This window comes from Triplophysa dalaica, chromosome 20 (genome assembly GCF_015846415.1).
Source record: "Triplophysa dalaica isolate WHDGS20190420 chromosome 20, ASM1584641v1, whole genome shotgun sequence".
NCBI classification, from domain to species: Eukaryota; Metazoa; Chordata; class Actinopteri; order Cypriniformes; family Nemacheilidae; genus Triplophysa; species Triplophysa dalaica.
In genome coordinates this window covers 17,825,830-17,845,530 of record NC_079561.1, presented here as the reverse complement: position 1 = coordinate 17,845,530, position 19,701 = coordinate 17,825,830, and the positions used below count along the sequence as shown (strand labels likewise).

The window sequence follows — 19,701 nt, the reverse complement described above, 5'->3', positions numbered from 1 at the left end:
ATGGTATAAAGTATATGCAGTATATCATGGTATTAAATGAAAAACTACAACTATTCATCTACTCATTTTAGCAGAAAATTACATTTCGATTGATTAATTTGGCAGATGTGACTTACACGTAGAAGAGCATACAACATTTTGTTAACTTAATCAGAATTGTATCTCGTGTGGTATCATGTTTAAAAAACAAGGTAATACTATGTTTTTTTATTAGTGGTAGTTATACCTGTTCATAATGGGGCGATTTTAGGTTTATTCACACATTTTCTTGGGTTTAGAGCAAATCTAAACTTGATTTCAAAAAGTGTAAGATATTTCTCCTAAGAAAGAGAGTCAGAAATCTCACAAATATCTCCATTAGTTTTGGAAGAGATCTCAACAATGTGTCAAACTGAGCTCAGATTTGACAAGTCTGCAATCACACGTCAATATTATTATATGGAATTTTCCCACTGCATATAGTACTGCATTCTACGACGCGGTACAGCTCACTTTTGGGTTTTTTTCCACTGGGTACAGTCCCTAATACCTGACACCTTTTTTTAGTACCACCTCGGTTGAGTTTCCAAGTGTACCGATACCAAAATGTGACATGTTTACACCCAGATCACTGATTGGGTAGTGAGAACCATTAACAGCGTCATTGGATTTGTGACCCATTTTAAGATGCAGTATTGACATTTCATTATATACTTTGTGTCTGTAATATATAGAGTGAGACCCTTAGCGCAATGCTAATTGCAAGATAAGTTTACCCTCATACGCAGTCGAGCAAACCAAATGATCGTTGTCTGCTCTTTGCTGTAAGATTTCCCAAACTCTCTTGTATTTTTAGCACTATTTAGTTTTGCTCCCATCCGCCATCGATATACACCTTTACTCCTGTGTTGTGCGTTTGTCTATGTCGTGTTTATGACAATGCTATGGCAGTAGAGGAGGCGCAACTATGACGATTAGTTTAAAATCCAATCCACTTTGAAGCGCTACTAAGTGAAGTGGGCTGTACCGAGTCGAGCCGTACAAAACCTGACGGTACCATGCAGTGGAAAAGCGCCAAATATAAACTCAAACATTTCTCATCAAATTTACCCAAATCCTGATTATTTTACCTCAACAATCTCTTATAATCTGCATGTATTTCAACAATTCCACTCTCATTTGTTTACATTTGTATTCCTCTCAACACTTTTAAAAGGAAAACAGCATACAAATACAGTTTAGTCAAGAAAGGACAGGATGCGACATGAGCCATGTGTTGTCCTCGGTGTCGCACACATCAGATCGTGTGCTCGGCCATGTTAACATTTCAAGAGAAGTCAAGCAGAAAGTATTTAGGGTCGATCATTAATGAGTGATAAACATTTAAAAGCACAATTTATCAAACATCAGTCTTCTTTAATGAAGTCTGCGGTATTACAGATGAGGAACAGTTCAATGAAGATCTGTCAGAGACAGTCTTGTTATAGGACAGCAAGATGAATGTGTGTGTGTTTGCGTGTATTTATGTGTGTGTGTGTGTGTCTGTTTACAGACTGCATGTGTTTACATTCCGGGGAGATGGTCCAAGCTTCAGAGGCTGCAGTTAATGAATGGAAGGAAATGCTTTATTCTCCTCGGTGATGGAAAAACACTGTGAAAATGAAAGGTCGCATTTGGTGCCACGAAGTTGCCGTTTGCCAGCTCGCAGCGAGATGGGACAATATCCCTGACGCCGTGAGAAGACCCTGGGAACCTCTCACTGTTAATAAAGTGAAACCTCACCTTTGGTTTATAAAACCGAGTGACCTCCCTCTGTTGGCATCTCACTTCTAACACAAAGATCGCTTTAAAATGCAGGATGCATAATTATTTCTGTCTATGCTGAATAATGTTTGTGTTTCTACATACGATTATACATAAAAAATGTATTTTGTGACCTGCATCAAGAATGAAGTCAAGACAGTTCACCCAAAATGTAAATCCTGTCATCATTTACTCACCTTCATGTCATTTCAAACCTGAATGACTTTCTTTCTTCTGCAGAACACAAAAGAAGACGTTGGTAACCAAACCATACTGAACCCCATTGACTTTTATTGTACTGAGACATCTCTCAAAATATCTTTTGTGTTCTGCAGGAGAAAAAATAAGATACAGATTTTGAACATTATGAAAGTGAATAAATGATGACAGAGTTTTTATTTTGGGGGTGAATTATTGCTTTAAGAATGAAATGACGGGGTTAAACATATTTGACATATGTCACAAATAAAGGAGTTGGATAAGCAAACCTTGATTTGCCAGAAATAACTTTTTCCCCTTTGTACAGGTCCTTAAAGGGTACATAACATGATATCATGAAAATGACATTTCATGCAGTGTGTAATGTAGCCGTGTTTGAAAGTAAGCAGTCTGCCAAGTTGTAAATCCGAAGGTGAATGAATAACAAAGATATTGGCTTGGAAGAAAGGGAGTCGACTCTGAATCACGCAAACGAGTCGTCCCTAGTCCGATTCATGATCCGCCGCGGATTTACGTCACTACGCTTAGTCCCGCCTACATTTTGCTAGGACTGCCCATGAAAACATCACTCTTCTCCCTCAAACACTGTAGCTCGTGAGCCTCATTAACGGTAGACCAATCACAGCAGACTAGAACATCTGACCAATCACATCAGACTAGGCTAGCGTGAAGCAGGGGATTAGACAGATGAATCGCGCAACAATTCATATGAGAGTCAGTCAAGAAGTAAGGTAAGAATAACTGCCTATTATTACGACATAATAGTGTATTTACACCTTCTATGGACATAAACTTGTCATTGGACCTTGAAAATCCCTATTTATGTACTCTTTAAACATCAATAAATTGAAACTAAAAGGTGAGATTGTTTTGAGAGAGGTTTAAATCACTGTGTGACTCTGATAAGTATCCAAAATGATGTCAATTATCTCAAAACTCCAGCTTCCCTGTTTGACCCAGTTCGTCTGTCTGTCAGTCATCTTTCAGATGTTTTCATATTTTCTGTCGTGTCCTTGATGGAAACATCCTCAGGCTTTTATAGGCTCAGACGGTTTTCATGTCAGAATCTTGGCTCCTCTCAGCGTAGTCGGATGTGCCTCGAGGGCCGTGAGATAGCAGTCAATGATTTTGTCATTAAGATAAGATCTTCTTCTTACGGTCAAAAGAAAATCTGACTTTATGAAGCCTGTTTATTGCCCGAGCACATATTGAACATCAAATGTGGGATGTGATGGGGACAAGTTCATATTCTAAGCGCGATTCTATGGTTTATGAATGAAAAACAGAGATTACGGTAGACGGCTGTATTTGTTCAGGAGTTGATAAGATCTCATGGAAAGAAAGCATTGAAGGTGGTTTGTAGGAACAACTTGTTCGTGTCATTTTTGACCTGTAATGGAATCTTGAAGATGTCCAAAATCAACTTTAGAGCGAGTCATGTATTTCTTCAAGTCTGAATTGATGGCTTCTGTAGATTTGAAGTTCAGATTTGTGCACAGTAAAATAAAACCGATAAATCTGGCAGAAAATAACTAGTAGATTTTCTTTTTATTTTACGGACATTTCCGTTAATGCTAAAATGTAATTTAATGCTGTGCAAAATGTAAAATACAGTTAAAACAACTGTAAAAAATGAATACGGAAAATTCCTTTATATTAATATATTGTGCCCTATTATTACAGATTATTTTTAGAGTGTCGTATTTGTGTTTCGTAGTTCATGTGTGCCATCTATTGATATTTACATCGTCTTTATTTGAAAGTCACTGGCTATGTTTGTAAGTACTAAGCTTCTTCTGAAGGGAAGGTTGGTAAAAAGATATCATTTCATGATTTATTATTTTAGATGTCATCATTTATTCATCCTCATGTAGTTCAAAACCTGTATATGAAAAGGAAGATATTTCGAGAAATGTCTCAGTTGTTTTATTTCCATACAATGGACATCAATTGCACTGTAAATCTGAGCTTTAAATAAGCGTTTTATTGTTGTTCAAAGACTGCCAGCACCACTCGGCACTTACAGTAGCTCTGCATTTACATCGTGTTAAAGACGCCTGGCCGTAACACAAATAGAAGCGGGCGATATTTCTTTTACGAGGCGCTCGGAGGACAAACACTGAGTTCCTTCATTAGATGCAGAGGCTCTGGGAAGAGACGGCGGAGGGGTGGATTCTAAATTCTGCTCTTACGTCTGCATTTCTCCAACACCCTTTTTTCTTCCGTCTCGTCTCTTCGTCGCCTAATAGACCATGAGATGAAGACTTTGTGCTGGTTTTGCCTGCGCCCGTCTGCCAGGTCACACACCTAACACACTCTCTCTCTCTCTCAGAGCAATTAAACATCGCTCGGCCCGATAACGGATGTTTTGCCAGAAACGAGAGGTTGTCCCTGAGCTACTGTTTCTGGCTCTCCACCAGCTCATGTGATTGGCTGCCAAACTTGTGAGGGCAAAGTTAGATCCACTCGCTTACATAATATTTATTTAGATGGTGGAACTAACTAAGTGTGAGTGTGATGTGGTGGAGCTACTTTTAGATTTACTTGAGCAAAAGTTGGCTCACCTCTTGAACACACAACACTGTATACAGTACATGAGTATGTTCTTACTGTTACTTATAAGGTGTTGTTAAACCGGTTTCATAAAGGGATTTGGCTTTTTAACGTGATCTGTCTGTCCTGTATGTTACAAGCACATAAAAAAGCTAAATGCATATTTACATTTATGTATTTGAAACGCGCTTTAATCCAAAGCAACTTTGTCTCACGTGGAAACATAACTGTAAACGTTTCTGACTGTGACTAGACTAGACTAGACACAAGAACTTAACCACATGAATCAAAATGAACCAGCACAAGACAGAAAACACAGGGGCATTAAATAGGGAATCAAATCAAGATGGGAACAGGTGCAGGGCATGAATAATTAACAATCAATAATGAGGAAAAGAGAGGACGGGGCGAAGCCGAGACCAGAGAGAGCGCATGGCACGCCAAAATAAACAATGCCATGTCTCTCTCACACATAGGTCTGTCATGATCCTGCCACATGACTAGAAAATCATGACCCAAAGGGGCAGATTCATGACATTTATCGATGTGTTTTTGGAATCAAACCGTTATTTCCTTATTAACAACCCATATTTATTTATTAACAATCGTTTCAAATGTGCCACATTATATATTTGCCTTTGCAAGCAATATATAATTGTAGAGCCGTGCGAAGATCATGGGTTCGATTCACAAGGAACACTCAAACTGATATAAAAGTATAGATTGAATGCAGGATGCTTTGGATAAAAGTTTGTGACACAATACAACATGTATCAGCATGTGTGTTGCATAAAGAAAGTTCACAAAGAACTAAGAGGAAAATGTAATGTTGTAACGCTGATAGACCATGCAGAATTTCCACAAAAATAAAGTTTGCACACAATAATTCATCTGTTACGTATGATCCACTGAAAGTGTGTGGTGATTTTTGGTGATCTACAGAAACATTCATCTTCTTGTATCCTAATAGTGTTTTGTTGTTGGAAAGTATTCTAGCAAGAGTATGCAAGTACTTAGGCATATTGTTAAATTCAGACGCGATTTCTTTAAGACTGCAAGGGAAGCTCAGCTTCCCCTATAATTATTTCACACAATTTCACACCACATTCATTGTTTCAGTTTAACATAATTCCCACATTTCCTCCCGTTGAGTTAAATATATATATATATATATTAGATCGTTTGTTCATTAATTCATATAGGCTGAACTAGCCAGCTAGCGAACTGCACATGATGGCAGACAGTGCTAATATTGTCGACCTGATTTTGGCAAAGCCATTAGAAAGTCTTCCTTACGAGGAGAAACTTAGAATTAAACAGCAGGGCAGATCAACACCTAAAATTGATTTAGTGCAAAAGATAGGGAAAAGTAACAGGTCTTTTCAGCTCTCCTGGTATGACAAAGTTAGCTGGCTGACTGGAAGTGCTGTGAAAAAGAAAATGTACTGCTGGCCATGTCTCTTGAGATGGGTTACAGAGCATTTACTTGAAAAGGAACGTAGGGCAGAATTTACATATAAATAAATGGACAATTTTTATGATTTAGGCCGAAAATGAGCTTCCCCTCTTTAAAAGATCAGCAGCCGCCACTGGTTAAATTACAATTTCTTTCGTTAGGTTTTAAATTGTATTATTTTGTAAAATGTTGAAATTGAATTGAAGGTCTTTATTGTCATTCGATGGCTCTATTTACTGTACAACAAGAGCGATGCTCCTGACTTGAAAAAACAAAAATAAGATTTTCAGAATGTTCTATGTGCAATATATAATTTAAGTTTATTACATGTTTGTCACAACATTTGTTAGATGTATCAATTTTGTGAAGCATCGAATATTAAATTAATAAATTATGTGTAGCATCGCTAAACTCTGCCCTCTCGCAATGAAAGCGCAAGCATCTCCACTTCACGCATTCGGGTACTAGTTTCTACATAGGGCCTTTTAGGGATTTAGTTCCATAATTTAGTGACTATGGAATGATTATTAATCCTAGATTAATCCAGAATATGTAGCACTTCGTTGTGAAACCTGGTTAATTGTACTCATTGTTTTATCATTCTACGTAATGTAAATTAATCTTTATGTTTAAATTGTCAAATCCTCACAGTCAACACGGTTACCCCACGATGCATGTAATGAGCCCGTCTCTTTATTTTGATATTATTTTTATAATATTGATTGTTACATTTGACATCATAATACTTGACTATAATTAATCATTAATACCACGTGCTAGATGTTGTCATGTACGGTGTAATCTGAAGTGATACCAAGGACAGAGCTCAGTGCAGGCAATTGTATGAGGCAAAAGATTAATACATAAATTGGTCAAGTCCGTAACTAGACTTCAGCCTTAGCGGTCACTAAGATCTTTTAAATATGAAATTGAAAATGAGATGTTCAACTGAATGTTTTTTTGAATTTCATTCACTTCTCTCTCTTTATCTCCACGTCCTTATATCTCTTATGAGTCAATGAAAATGTCATCAATGAAGTTGGTAAATTTAATGAAGTTGCTTAATGAAGTGGTACATTAATGTGGTTCATGTAAAAAAAGTGTGTTAAATTGATCATTTGTTAATTAATAAAATATACACAATCTTATATCTGAGTCATCATTGTGTCTTCACTCTGTACTTAAAATGTTAATCTAGTGACTGAAAAGGCTATACCATGATTTATTGTTTATTTTACTCGATGTGTTGTTATTATTATATTATGCTTGTCATAGTCACATAATTTCCTCACCAATAAGCAGTTAGCAAAAAGGTTTAATTGTAAGAAATAATAAAAAATAAATAAAAACAAACTCTAAATAGTTAGAATTGGGTGGAAATACTGTCTTGTCCACTTGTTTTGGTCCTCAAAAACTGGAGTCCTTGGTACTTCGGTTTTCCGAACTCCGTTTCGGTAGGTGGCGATGTCATAAAAAATATGGTCCTAGAAATGCTGCCTCAAAAGGTCCTGGAATTGCGGCCTCCGGTATTGCAGTCGGATAATATTGTTAAAAAACGCAAATTTTCCCAGTCAAAAGGTCAGGTAAACAATGTTTATTCCAAAAGAATAGCGAATCTGGGTTTATGTTTCACACGCTGGTGAACACAGAAGTGGGAGGATGAGATTAAAGAGCAACGCTTGCTTCATATTTGTTTTGTCAGTCAGGTAACGTTACAGCATGTGTTGTCATGTTCACGTGTGTGTTGGACAGGTGTGTAATGTTATCGTTGCCTCAGTAGTTGCAATGTACTTAAATGCAGTTTGTGTTCACACTAAATTCTACTGTTGCTGAAAACTAATGCTTATGGTCTGTGGGACTGAGCATTGAATAACTTTATGTCTAACATTGTCGGTTACAACATAAGCGGTCACAAACCAAATAGCTAGCTGTCGGAGCGAATCAGTCCTAATTGTTACGATAAGTTTTAATACATTTGTACGTTTATGTTTATAAAATGTTAATTTAAAGTTGTACATACATATTTACAAGCTAATACTTTTTGATGAACGCCGTGTTCACATACAGTTACTGTGAATAGGGTTCGGGAGTCGACTCCAAAAGAGTCGATTCCTCGACTCTTAATGTCCCTAAATCGGAATCGAGTCCTTTTCGACTCCGTAACCTTTAATGTTGTCATTGACAAAAAAGCTCACCCAATATTTCCCGTTAATTCTTCACAGTCAATCCGATTACGTTGAATTTTTATAAAAAATTCCCTATATTTCATCTGTACCTCTTCAAGCTTTTATTTCTCGAAACAAATGTTAACTTTGTAAGTTGCTTTGAATGAAAGTGTCACGCTATGCTTAAATATGAGTCAAGTTTCAGGAAACAAATGAACAAAGGGTAGGTTCAATGGCTATTCTCATTTTTAATATATAAATTCTTAATACAAAGAAATAAAAAATGTTTAGGCTTGTTTAGCGCACATTTACGGAGCCTCAATTCAAATCAATGAAACGCAGTGTCTTTAAGTACAAAACATTTTCATTTTTGTAACTGTAACTCTCCAAAATCTATTCAAAATAAAAATAATAAAGGAAACGAAATGTCTTAGCTTTGCCATAAGTCTATAACTACGGGCCGTCATGTCCTTGCGCTGCGTGCGCTTGGAAAACCACATCGGTTTAGGACCAGAAAGCTGGTCTGACAGCGAACAGAAAAAACTCTCTGTGGTGTTCATTGCACATATGCTTGTGTATTTGCTAATTACTTTGGAATTTGGTTGCCAAACTCGTGAAGTTACATTCATTTATTTAATATTCATATTCCTGAGACCATTTTGAATGGCAATAAATGTAGTCGAAGTGTCGATTCCATCGACTCCAAAAGTGGGAGTCGAGAATTGGAGTCGTTCTAAAAAACCCGGAACCGAACTCCCCTAACTGTGAAAGCTAACTGGCTGCTACGCTTATGAATATTTATTACTTAACGTGACATTCACCAAACATAGTCTAATAAACACACCATATAAAGGCATTCATACTTCTTCAGTTACCTGTCGCTTCCAAGGGGAACGCAGACTTCACATCAAAAGTTGACCTCTTCAAAGATGACTTGTCATGTCTGAGCAGTTGGACTCCAAAACCTGCATGTCTGCGTGAAAGCATACTTTATTTCTCGACCCGGAGGATATAAACGTGTGCACACCGGTAAATTCATAATCTGTATATCTGAGCAGTTCTTTTTGATCAACACTTTGCCAAACAGTTAATGTATAACCAAAATACGGTCTTTTTTCGTCTTCATTCTGACATCACAATATATGACGCATACCTCAGTATACACTTTATTATAAATAAGTTCTTGCCTTTCTCAAAAATGGCTCTCCTTATAGTTTGGTAGGAGCCTGGTTTTCTGCAGAGCATAACATATTTTGAGAAATGGTCCATAATCAATGTTGGGTCAATGTTGTTAGCTTACAGTTCTTCAAAATATCTTTCTTTGTGGTCCGCAAAAGACACTTTCCTCTTCCATAACTAGCACGTTCAGCTCTGTAAAGGAAAAGTAATGCCCTTCAAAACCTCTCGAGTCACATTTTAAAATGTGTTGCTAGTGGAAAACGCGACCTCATAAACAGGGTTTAGTTACATAGGGATATAATATGGACCGGGAATACTTTATTGAGAATTCTGAAAGGTTTATGTTTTTAGGTCAACGGTGAGAAACATTTCCATAAAGTAACTGTAAAACAACCAAAGTAATAAAGACATTTTATATTCTTAGGTATTTGTTTGAAATATAGAGAAATAATGTGAATATTCACAGCGTTTCGCACATTTGGATGAGGTTTGACTGGAAGTTTAGTTTTCTTGTGTTGATGAAATAGCTGAAGTTTAGAGAAAAAAAACATATTTCAAGGTGAAATGAGTAATTTCTTCAGCACTAACGGCACCAAACAAAGTTTGAAACATTGGAACATTGGAACATTGGAACATTGGAACATTGTCTTACATTGGTCTATATACAAAAAATTAGACTGTTTACAATGTTTCTGGTTGTGATGTATGGAGCAGAAGACAGGGTCAGTTTCAACTATTTTATTATACTAGCGTTATATTTGATTCCCCGCGACTCAATGCTGATTTGTTTTGTTGTGAGCGTGATTGCAGTTTATTGCTCCCCTGATTGGTTCTGCTGTGTGACCGGGATTGTGGACAACTTGTTTGATGCATTAATTTACAGGTTTGTATATAAATGTTATTTTGGATAGTGAGTCTAGCTGGTTGGTTTGGAAAGGTGTGGTTGACTCTGTTGTACAAGCGTTGTTGTGCTTAATCAATCTTATTGGTTCTGTGGCATAGCGTAATTTTGTTTAAAAATGAGTAATATAATGACGCTGTAAAGACATCCATCACCACTTTCATGTAGAATTAGCAAAGAGATTTGCACTCGTGTCATTAATTCTTATCGTGAATCTGAATTCAAGAGTGAAAACTGCAAATGTGTTAGAGGTGAGCATGAAGAATTGTGGATTGTGAATGAATCTGATTGGTTCTGTTGTACGAGCGTGGTTGTGGTGAACGATTCTGATTAGTTCAGTTGTACATGTGTGATTGGTTCTTTTGAAATGCATAATTGTAGTGAATTAATTTGACTGGGTCTGTTGTACAAGGGCGATTGTCTCAAATTAATATGATTGTTAAAACGTGATAGTGGTGAATCCATCTAATTGGTTCTGTTGTACAAGAGTGATTTGTAGCAAATGAATCTGATTGGTTCCATTGTACAAACGTGATTGTGGTGAATGCATCTGATTGGTTCTGTTTTACAAGCGAGGTTGTGGCAAATTAATCTGATTGGTTCTGTTGTACAAGTGTGATTGTGGCGAATGCATATGATTGGTTCTGTTTAACAAGCGTGATTATAGCGAATTCATCTGATTGGTTCTGTTGTGCAAGCGGTAGGGGAACTCTGCCAACAAATGAAAATTCTGCAATGAATTACTCGCCCTCAAGTCATTCGACAAGCCTAGAACATCCGCTCATCTTCACAAGGCAAATTAAGATGGTTGACTTCTGATGAGGTTCGGGATCCTTCTGTCTCCCACCCATAGACAGCAACGTAACTGAAATTTTGTGCTTTGAAAGTGATTGTGTGCGAATTTTGTGTGGCTGCTGGAACAGTTCATCTAAAAATAAAAAATCTGTTGTTTCTCCCTCTCATGCCATTCCAAACCGGTTAACTTTTTCATAAATCACAGAAAAAGAATAAGGGTCAGTAAATAATAGAACTGGAACCAGTCATAGAGTCAACAAATGGTTTTGTGATTTTGAAATGTTGTGGATACATCGTTTTCCCTCTTTTTACTCAGCGTGAGATCTGACTAGTGCATTTGATATTATTAGAGCTCTTGAGAAAAAGAAGCGATCCATCTTCTGTTCTCTGGAGTGTTGAGACACTTCTGTAATGACTGGGTGCTGTGCTAAACCCCTAAAAGCTTGGTACTGTAAACAGATGCTAAAGCATGTAGCTTTAAACATGAGTAATATAATGACTAATGCCGCTGTAAAGACATCCACCACCACTTTCATGTAGAATCTGCAAAGAGATTGGACCCGTGTCATTAATTCTGAACATAAATCTCCATTCAAGCGTGAAAACGGTGAATGTGTTAGAGGTGAGCAAGATGAATTGTGGGTATTAGTGTTGGCCGACTGGCTATTTTATGACACGGTTGCCTTTTCTTAAAGTGGTAGTTCACCAAGAAATAACATTTTGTCATCATTTATTCTCCCTCATGTCTTGTATCTGACTCCTCCTTTTGTAGAACAAATAGGGGATATTTTGAGAAACGTCTAAATGGTTTTGCTTTTCATACAATTGAAGTCAATGGGGTCCGATGTCGTATGATGCCCAATTTGTGTTCTGCAGAAGAAAGAAAGTCATGCAGGTTTGCAATGACATGAGGGTGAGCAAATAATGAAAGAATTTCCATTTTTGGGTGAACTTTCCCTTGAACATCGGTTTTCACAGGAGGATTTGTAGAAACTGGCTCCAGATTGCTGGACCTTTAAACTCCTAATAAGCCGTCTCCTGGTTGGATGTGCATCTGTTTTTTAGAGAGCATCCACAGATGACTGGAGCGACGAGACAGAACTATACTGTTATTGAATCCAGAAGGAGAAAGACAGATTTGATTGTTGCAACCAAGTGAAGTCACATTTGGAAACTATCGCCCTAACAGTTGTTTTGCACTGAGAATCCTCAGGGCACACTTGCCAAAAATTGACTGCGTCATTCCTTTATTTACATAAGTTTTTATTAAGGTTTAGTGGTGCTTGCTTTAGCAAACACCACTGATGTTATACTTGCTCATACTTGAGGTTAGGAATTTGAATGAACTCCTAACCCCAGCTAATAAACTTTGGGGATAGCTTGTAAAGACATTGTCATACCGGTGCAGTTGGTAAAGGCACCAACTGATGGACTGTGAGAAACCACCTAGCAACCAGACAGTAAATCCAACTGCACAGCAACATCTTGGGAATGATCCACAGCACCCTATTATTGTGGCATGAATTTTTGGGAACGGAGCCCTCACTCTTTCTTTAAAACTATTGTATAAACATGTCATATTATTACAGTCTATGAATATTTAAAAATGACAACCATGACCATGTCATTGACCTTCGATGGGACGGAACATAGTTTTGTTGCTATTGTTCATATGAACCTTCAAACCCTATCACCAGCTTGAGTTTTAGAGGTTGCAGAAACATCAAAATAAGTCTTGACATCTTAAATGGGAACACTTTTGTTTTGTGTCAAGGATTGGACACCCTGGTTTGCTGGTGATCTTCTCGCCTGAGCACCTTGTGCTGACAAATAAAGTTTGGTTTTGTGTAGAATAGTGAAACTAATGATGTTGCTAGGGATGCTCCGATCCGATATTTGTATCGGAAATCGGCGTCGATACTGAATAAAATTCTAGATCGGGTATCGGTGAAAAAATTGCACCGATACCCGATCTAGCTTACATAAAATTTCTGCTAGGCGATGTAAAAGTTCCTGGAGACACCGGCGCTTAAACTCTCTCGTGGCTGTGCTTTGCGAAGCGTGTGACATCATACGCTAGCAACGTGCTCTTTACGTAGTGTGCGTGAACAAGCGAAAATACCTTACATTGAGCAGCGAACAGCATGGAGCGACAAAAAATATCTGCCATTTAGATTTACTTTAGAACAGCTACGCCAACAAGTTACACCGCTGTTTGCAATACATGCGAAGTAAATGTTTCGAGGGGTGGTGATAAAGCTGTTCATTATAATACTACTAATTTAAGCACGCCGAGTTCAATAAGCTGAAGAAACTAAAACGAGACGGTACGAAGCAGCTAACTTTGGAGGAGACAACGAAAATAATTCAGAAATTTCCATCTAGTAGTGTGAAAGCAGCGAAAATCATTGAAAGCATTTTGAATTTCATGGTAATGGATTTGCAACCGCTGTCCGTCATTGCGAACAATGTCTTCAGACTCCTTATAAACCACCTGGAGCCGCGGTACGACATTGTGAAGCGTAACTGAGACCTGAACTGTACCAAAAAGTCTGCAAACATGTATACGAAAAAAATAAAGATGTTAATTCGGTGAGTTTTGTGGATAATTTGACTTTGAATTTCTATTTGCACCGACTAAACTATTATATCTTTTTCCGTTTATTTTTACATGTGCAGCACAAGCTAGGGAAGCTAGTGTTTTGTTTATCTTTCGGTGTTGGATGTTAAATTTGATTTCCACTAAACTTTAGCTTAGTTTAGTGGACTTTGCTTTAATGACTAAAGCATTAAAAAGAGCTGATTCCTGTTTGAATATCTAAAGCAGTGAAGCTATTGCTTTTTTGCTCAATTTCAGCTGCTTTATTGTTTATTGTGCATTGATTTTTTAAATTATATTTGCACATAACAGTTATTAAGAGATTTTGTTTCCATTTATTAATACTTGTCTATCAAGCTAGTGAAGCTGTTGTTTTATTCAGCTGCTTAATTTGTACTTTAATTTTGAATTTCAAGTTTAAGATAGTGAACATTTTGTTTTATTTTGCTGGTTTAATAAATAATTCACAAAATTTGTGAATCATTTGTTTGTTATTTTGTTTTACGGGGTCAGGAAATTAATGTTAAGTCGAGCTTGATGTCTTGCACAGCAATGCACACAGTTTATTAAGTAATTGTGCACTTTAAAAATGTTACCTTAGACAGCTGCAGTATTGATGCCATCTGTCAAAACACCCTGAGGTCATACAAATGCATCTGCAAATCAGGATACAAGGGTGACGGCAAACATTGTGAAGGTAAGAAACCCGTAAGAAGAGATAAAGGTGCTGGACCGACTCATTGTTCAAGATTTTTTTTTCTCCATCACAATAACAATATCTAACATCCTCAAAACACAATGCAATGAAATGCATTCACATTTAGTATTTTATTATGGTATATTATATATATTTATCATTTTGTCACAAAGCCCATGTGTTGTAATTTTTTTATAGAACACAAAATTTGAGATTTCATATTGAAACAACTTTTTTATACTTTAAGGATTTTTGCCTGTTCACATAAAGAACGGCAGCAACCAGATTTCATAAAAGCTCACGCTTTGCAGGTCCACATTTTAAATCCACAACCTCATTGAATTAGACTGGATTTTCATTGGCTATCACTGTTTTATCGTTTCTCATTTCACTGTCGCCCACATATTATTATCCGAAATTTACAACGATTTTTAATGCTTTGTAGTTATAACAAACTTTATTGTCTAACAAACTTTTAGCTTAGAACATGGAAAGAACTATCCGTACCAAAAATAAAAAATAAACTTGAATTATGATACAGTGATTAGTAATCCTTATTATATTAAATTATTTTTATTTAGGATGTTTGGTTATTTAAACTGGGAATCAGGACAAGTTTTTTGCAGTGTAGTATAATAAGATCATTCTGATGATTGTGTTGGTTTTCAGCATGCCATTTCTCCAGTTTTGTTTTCTTCCCTGAGGGAAGGGAAACACAGGTTCAGATACAACAAATTACAAAATTTTATCCTTTGGATGTGAAATGTAGCATAAAATACCTTACGCATGTTACTATATGATAAGGACTTGTGTGATTGTAGGTGAAGGTCTATTGTCGTAAACACAGACGTAAATCTTCTAACATAACTCTGAAGTCAATTGCTTTGAATTACGACTAGCTTGTAGTTTGGCAGTCTACGGTTTCATAGTAGCGCAGTCCCACACCGTTACTATGAAACGATTTTTCACTGTGATATCGCCGTATTTGATATTATTTAATTTACTTGGTTTTGTTTTCTTGTGGTCGTTCGCCTCGGGAAGTTTTTAAAGCTCGGTTGCATTTGGAGAGGTGAACGTTTCTTTTGGACGGACTCGACCAATATGATCCGCTGTGGATACAATCACACTAAGCCCAGGCAGGGAAGCGGCGAGTTCAGGAATGTTTGCGCTTTGTTAAAACGGCACTATCGCCTGAACCAGGATCAGTGCGTAAAGCCTTTGATATGACTTGCAAGCAGAAATGTGTGGAGGGGAGATATGAGAATGGCTGGTAAAATATACTCCACCACGTGCTGAATTTCTGCGTACACAAACTCACAGTACTTAAGAAGAGCGGGCTGTAATCCTTTCGAAGCTATTGCAAAAGTCTTCTTAGCTATTAGCAACAAATACAAGCGTCTGAGTAAATAACAGCGCCTTATCCTTGTGAAAGCATCATCGCCATGTTAAAGAGGACAGTACGAGTTCTGACCAGCATATGTTGTGTTTTGAATGTCTTTCACCGAAAAATTCTGTCATCATTTACTCAGCCTCTTGTCCATTAACACCTGTATTACTTTCTTCTGCAGAACTGAAGATATTTGAAAGAATGTGTTAATTAATTTGGCTCTGTTCAGTCTGTCTGTACATTGTGAACTCCATCACCCTAGTCTCTTAGATCTGACTATTTGTATTGAAACGAAACGTATCGATTGTTCTCGGTAGTCCTCTTCGATTATGATAAAAATGATAATCACGTTTGTTTTGGCCAATAATGAGATCACGATCATTTAACATGACTTCTGAAACAACAACCCAATTGCTTCCTTTGCTTACCCCACCTGTAAGTCGCTTTGGATAAAAGCGTCTGCTAAATGACTAAATGTAAATGTACACAACATAGAAAAAATAATAAAGCTTTTAATTGAATTAAACTGAAAAATGAATGTAAAGATATAGCGCAGCTAAACTGCTGTAAATGCAACTTGCGATGAAGAATTATTCCACAACCAAAGAGAGGATTCTTGCATAATAGAATGCAGCACAATATTTGCTTTTCCTCGATTATTTAGTTTTTGTAATTGTTGTAGGCAAAATTGATGATAACGATACATTTTCGAGTAATTGCACAGGTCGACTGACATTTGATTTTGCCGATAACAATTGCTAAAGTGGGCAGTCAGTACCTGCTGATAATGATTAATTAACGAAAGTGTTTTATTGATTCTGAATGAAAATATTATTGACAAATCCCTATACCCATACAATTGAGTAGTCTCACCTGTGCGTCTCCACAGGCTGTCAGTATTATTTTATTTTCGTCTCTAGAGGTCACTGTTTTACTCTGTACTTTCTTATTCCATATCACATTAATGCTTTCCCTGCTGCCTCTGGATCAAACGCAACCAGGAAAAACTATCGGTAGAGATTTTAGCTGATTAACGATAATTATTGTTATCGGGACCGCAGTCATCTCAGCGTGACGTTAATGACCCATAATCAAACCGATGGGTATGAATCTCGCCGAATGCTTCACCTGCAGCTCAAATCGGAAGATACCTTGCCCTACGAATCACACACCTTCACAAGAAGCAACAGCAGGTGTAAAATTGCTTGTGATTGGATGGAGTAAAGCTGGTATGGCCTCTGTACAAAACCTCAATATAAACAGAAAAAAAACATTAAGGGGTAAAGAACTACACATACCGGCAGACTGAATACACTCACTGAGCCCAGACGACTACAAAGCAAGGTATTCTGGGTAATTAGTGTTCAATTGGGCGTCAAATGAGAGGGTATGCCCCCCACCCCCAAAGCAACACAGCCATCCACTTTTCTCTCTAGCTTTGGGATGTTTATTCAGCTGGCCTTTCTATACAAACGTACGGCATAATTCACCATAATCACTGTTACCTCCACACAGAAGCTCATATTGACCAAAATAAATTAATTAAAAGGAAATTAATGACGTCTGTGCAGACGCAAATGACAGATTGTGGGCAAATGTGGTTTTAATTCTATTATTCCTTGATGCTATCAAGTTCTACACTATTATGAATTATTTTTCCACTGTAAGTCCACTTACAGTTTTAGTGTCTGGCAGCGAAAACAGTTATTTCGTTTTCATGATCATTATTCTCAAGCTCTCTCTTTCTCTCTCTCTTTCTCTCTCTCTCTCTCTCTCTCTCTCTCTCTCTCTCTCTCTCTCTCTCTCTCTCTCTCTCTCTCACTCTCACTCTCACTCTCACTCGCTCTTTCTCCCTCTCTCTCACTCTTTCTAAATCTCAGGCTCAAGCACTTAACCCAAGTGACTCAAGCGAGCTTGTTTACATAGTGGACGTTACTCATCGGCAAAAAAGTCTCAAAATGAGATCAATAACGCAATACATTTTTTATGAATAATACATTGTTTTCTCTAGACAGCTAAATTTCAGAGTATTATTTTAAGGGAAAGAAACCTGTCTGAAAACAGTTTTGGTGACAGTAATGGTGCAGCAATAACCCAGTTTTTCCATCTCTCCCGCAGATATCGATGAGTGTGCCAGCGAATATAACGGCGGCTGCGTTCACGAGTGCATGAACATCCCTGGAAACTACAGATGCACGTGCTACGATGGCTTCCGTCTGGCCCACGATGGACACAACTGCCTGGGTAAAGCTCATGCTTCCAAACGGTTTCTATTTATCTGAATCAAACAATGTCTTAAAATGGTTGGTCTGAAAAGTTCTGGTTTTGAAACAAAAGTCTTTGGGATGTCCTCAGACGGTGAGGATACATATCTGTGTGTGAGGAGACATTCCTCGGTCTGTAACTTGTCGCTGCAAATCTTCATCCTCAGGACACCAGCCCACACAAGACAAACAAACAAAAGCTTTGTGAATGTAAGCATCAGTGCAGAAACTGAATGAAGAACGGCCGATATCTAATGAAACTGCGCTGAAAGCAGCTGGGCTGAAAGCGGTTAACCAGTAAGAGAGTGAGATAAATCTGTACGATTTTTTTGCTGACTGTCGAGCAGACGCTTCTGTGGCATTAATTACATTTTCAGATGCCGTGAGCTCACATTTTGGATATTTGGTGGCTCGTGTGCCCAAGTGTTCCAGGTCAGTTAAATCAATCTGACGGGATTGTCAAACCCCAACTGCTGTGTTTTGTGTGTGTGATTTACATGGGGTTATAGTTCTATACTGACCCTGGTTCAGAAACTCAAAACAGATGTTTGCTCAAGTCGAACAATCACACCAATGAAGATGTGGAATCGCTGCTTCTCTGTTCGTGGGTTGCCGGCAAGCGTTACCGCAAGTTATGTGTGCCTAACTGTGTAATTGAACCTTGACACTTCAACCTCTCAGAGATCTAAGGCAATTTTTTGAAACAGGTTTTCAAATAATGAGGTCTTCATTTGCAAGTTTCTCACTATGCTGGAGAATCATAGGCTCATGCAGGTTCTTTTAGATGTGTGTTGACAACAGGAACAGTTATGTATAGTAGACTACTTTATATTTTTTCAAGCTTAACGTGCAAATTAAAAATGCCTTTTTTTAAGTTTTTTAGCTCGATTCAGATGCAGGAATCACCTCCTCACACACATACAAACACTTTGTTCTGTCTCATCTAGCACCGGTCGCATGTTTTATCGTGGATCATTTGGGATGCTGTATGGATGAGCTGTACTCATGTATGCGAGCTGTAATTATCTATATCTGCTGTCCTGTGCGTGTATGTTATCTTTCATACACCCTTCACTTGTTCTTTTGTAACACTGTGTTCTGTTCTTTACAAATGAACGCTCCGTGAAACCCGACTGTTAGCCTAAGGGTGAAATAAACAACCTGCTCCGTCCATATTTTTTTTCTGTGGGCTACGTGCTCTTTAAAGTGGGATACAAAATAACTTTTTGCATGATTTATAGAGCAGAGGACCATATCTAGAATGTCATAAGCACTTGCTTTTTTACAGCAGAATTTGATAATCGCTCAAGCTAGTAGTTTTTCTCTCAAATTTTGCTGCTGTCCTTCGGAAACCTTGTATCTTCAAAAACGACTGAAAATATTTTTTTGCCATAAATTATTATAAGTAATCGCCCTTTATATTTGGCACCATCTAATCAATAAAAAGTGTCCACTTTATCAACAGAGTTGACTGTTGAATCATTTAAAAGGACCAATTTCCAAATTTTGACATTCATGGGATTTCAGCAGCGATTCTTTTTAGTGGGGATGTGAGATGTATTGTGATACAATTTTTTTGTTTGTTTTTTTAAAGCGGCCCTGCAACGGTCTTTCATGCATTCTGACTTCTTTACAATGTTAAATGTGGTGTCTTCTCATGCTTAACATGGTCAACCTGTCAAAAGACGAGTTGGGAGTATTACG

At 37.5% G+C, this 19,701-nt stretch overlaps 1 protein-coding gene across 1 annotated transcript in view; it reads left to right on the top strand.

The window, feature by feature from the left end:
• scube3 (signal peptide, CUB domain, EGF-like 3) overlaps nucleotides 1-19,701 on the top strand; it is a 79,233-nt gene that overhangs the window by 12,598 nt on the left and 46,934 nt on the right. Inside the window, exons 5-6 of the mRNA XM_056733620.1 lie at nucleotides 14,251-14,346; nucleotides 17,852-17,977. Of these exons, the coding sequence (XP_056589598.1) occupies nucleotides 14,251-14,346; nucleotides 17,852-17,977 (222 nt within the window). The remainder of the gene's footprint in view (nucleotides 1-14,250; nucleotides 14,347-17,851; nucleotides 17,978-19,701) is intronic.